The 3034-nt window shown below is 70.6% G+C and overlaps 1 protein-coding gene across 1 annotated transcript; it reads right to left on the bottom strand.

Moving 5' to 3' along the window:
* Positions 1–407: 407 nt before the first annotated feature.
* Positions 408–2736, bottom strand: SLC27A3 (solute carrier family 27 member 3). Its single transcript, XM_026080905.1, has 9 exons — positions 2460–2736; positions 2219–2377; positions 2021–2145; positions 1775–1969; positions 1580–1670; positions 1301–1499; positions 1120–1217; positions 904–1034; positions 408–821 (listed from the first exon to the last, which is right to left on the bottom strand). Exons 1-9 carry the CDS (start codon positions 2734–2736, stop codon positions 645–647), a joined length of 1452 nt encoding a protein of 483 aa, XP_025936690.1. The 3' UTR covers positions 408–644.
* Between the last annotated feature and the right edge of the window lie 298 nt (positions 2737–3034).

Raw genomic sequence — 3034 nt, 5'->3', positions numbered from 1 at the left:
GATTAAAAAAAAAACTTTGTAATATTTATCACTTGCAAGCTATGTTTAATAAAGAAAGGAATGGTTTATAACTTTTCACGAGGCTGGTGTGCTGCATTTGGGCCGCGCGACGCCCCGGGGGCATGAGCGGGAGTTGCGCGTCCCGGCTCGCTCGTGAGGCTTTCGGGGCGAGAAGCGCCCCAGCGGCAACAGGGACGCGGCATCCCGGCCGGAGAGGAGCCGGGACCAGTCCCCGGCACTTTCCGTGGGGAAAAGCCGCTTCCCAGCCGGCAGCTCCGAGGCTGAGCGGGAACCGGGCCAGGATCGGTCTCCCGAATTGCTGCTTTGGGATTTCTTCTTCTCTGTTTTTTGGAGGGGGGGGGGGTGTCCTGCACCCTCCGCTCCCCCCTGGGCTCCGGCTTTCCCAGCCCCATCCSGCAGGTTCAGCTGGCGGCTCCACATCCTCCCAGGGCCCCCAAGGCCGAGAGAGCCGGGCAGCAAAGCGTGCTACAAAACAGTCTTTATTTACCCTCCTGGAAGATGGGAAGTGGCTGCGTCCGTACGCACACGGAGCAGGTGCGGAGGAGCCGGGTGCAGAAGCCCCCCGGGGAGGGGGCAGGCGCGGGGACGGGGACRGGGAYGGCRCCRGGAGCCCCGGGCAGAGCCTAGATGCGGACGCGGCCGGCGACGACGTCCTCCCAGCGCGCGGGGCCCAGGGGCACGTAGGCTTCGGCGGCCTCGTCCAGCAGGAAGAGGGGGTCGGGGACGCGGGCCGGGTCGAAGCCCTCCTGGGCCAGGCGCACCTTCCGCTGCTTGAAGGTCTCCGTCACCTCCAGGCGCTCCTGCGGAGGCCGAGCGGGACGGGAGCACCGGCGCCCCGGCCGCCCCCGCGTCCCCCCCCCTCCCCGGCCGCCCCGCCGGTACCTGCAGCCGGAGGAAGCGGGGCCGGGCGTAGGGGGGCAGGAGCTCCTCCACGTGCCGGTAGAGCCCGGCGCCGTCCAGGCGGCATCCGGGTCGCAGCACCAGCGCCGCCATCCCGGCGCGGCCCTCGTGGCCTGCGGGAAGGAGGGCAGAGCTGGTGGGGCTGCGTCGGGGGACGTGGGGTGGTTTGGGGGGGGGGGGGGGGACACGTGCCGGTACCTGGCACGGTGACGCCGTAGACGGTGGCTTCTTGCAGGGCCGCGTGGGCCACCAGGGCCTCGGCCACCTCGGTGGTGGCCACGTTCTCACCTTTCCACCTGGGGGGACACGGGGGGGGGGGGGCTGAGCGGGCGCCCGGCGCTCCGAGGGGGTACAGGACGCCCCGGGGGGCCGGCGGCACCTGTACGTGTCGCCAGTGCGGTCGCGGAAGCGGACAAACTGGGCCGCATCCTGCTCCATGAGGTCGCCGGTGCTGAAGTAGGTGTCGCCCTCGGTGAAGACCCCCCGGAGCAGCTTCTGCTCCGAGAGCTCCCGGCTGCCGGCGTAGCCCAGGAAGGGGGTCCGCGGCGTCACTGGGGCGATGAGCAGCCCCGTCTCGCCTGCGGGGACAGGGACGGGTGACGGGGCAGCCACCAGTGATGTGTCCCCCTGCCCGGCCAGGTGCCACCACGCTACTCACCGGGACCCACGCGGATGCAGCGCCCGGCCGCGTCCCGCACTGGGGCGCCCTCGGCCACGTCGTAGCGCACGAGCTCGAAGGGCGAGAAGAGCTGGGGGGGGGCAGATGGGGGTCAAGGTCAAGGTCAGGGTCAGGGTCAGGGTCAGGGTCGGGTCAGGGCGTTCCCACGCTCGGCCCTGCCGCCACTGCGCGCACCTTGTAGATGAAGCTGCTGCGCCCCACGGCGCCCGGCGTCCCCGTGTAGTTGAAGAGGGTGACGTTGCCCTCGGTCATGCCGTAGGTCTCCACGATGCGGATGGCCCCGAAGCGCCGCAGGAAGGCTCGCCACACGTCGGCCCGCAGCCCGCTGCCCACCGCCAGCCGCAGCCCGTGCTCCCGCTCGCCGGGGCGCTGCGGGGGCCGCGTCAGTGCCGCCCCCCCCCCTTCCCCAGCCCCGCTCACCTGGGGCTGGTTGACCAGGTAGCGGCAGAGCTCCCCGATGTACTGGAAGACGGTGACGCCCTCGGCGCGGCAGTCGTCCCAGAACTGGCTGGCTGAGAACTTCTGCTTCAGCACACAGGTGGCCCCTGGGGGAGGCGATGGGTCAGACGCTGGCCCCCCCCCCCCCAAGCCACCCTGCAGCCCCACAGCCGTGCTCACCGATGCCGATGCAGCCCACGACGCCCAGCAGCGAGCCGGCCATGTGGTAGAGGGGCAGCGCCACGTAGACCACGTCCTCGCTGCGGGCGCCCACCAGCTCGTAGAAGCTCAGGCACATGATGGACTTGAGGTGGCTGACGCGGGCGGCTTTGGGCAGCCCTGGCAGGAGGGAGATGGGAGACGGTGTCGAGCCCTGGGCCCCCATCCCGGCTCGCCTGGGCGGCCCAGCTGGGGCACCCACCGGTGGTGCCCGAGGTGAAGATGTAGAGGCARGTGTCGTTCATGTCCTCGGGCACCCAGACGTCCTCGGGCGCCAGCTCCTCGGAGGCCTCGTCCAGGAGGGGCTGGAGGGCAACGACACTGGGCGGGTAGGGCCCGGCGCCCAGCACCCACACCGTGATGTCCTCCTCCTGCAGGCTGGGCAGGATGGGCTCCACCGTGGCAAACAGGTCTGGGGGCACAGGCCGGAGTGGGGGCTGGCCCTGCCCCCCCCTCCCCCCCCTCCCCAGCCCCACCATGGCCCCCCAGGCCCATCCTGCAGGGATTGAGCTTGGGGACATCCCGGGCTCCAAGACTCCCATGGGGCAAATGGGTGGGTCAAGTCGCCCCTGCAAGCTCCCCTTTCCCTCCATGCTAGAGCTGCCCCTGGCCCTTGCGCCCCTGAGGCTGGTGGTGCCCCCAGTGCCGGAGCCACCCTGGGCCCCCAGAGGCCACTACCACTCCCCACAACTCCCGGTGTCCCCAGACCCTTTTGCAACCTCCGGTGTCCCCAGACCCTTTTTGCAATCCCCGGTGTCCCCAGACCCTTTGCAACTC

This window comes from Apteryx rowi, unplaced genomic scaffold, assembly GCF_003343035.1.
Source record: "Apteryx rowi isolate R43461 unplaced genomic scaffold, aptRow1 scaffold_530, whole genome shotgun sequence".
Classification (NCBI taxonomy): Eukaryota; Metazoa; Chordata; class Aves; order Apterygiformes; family Apterygidae; genus Apteryx; species Apteryx rowi.
Note: the sequence above shows the minus strand (reverse complement) of the source record. Positions and strands in the feature narration are given on the sequence as shown.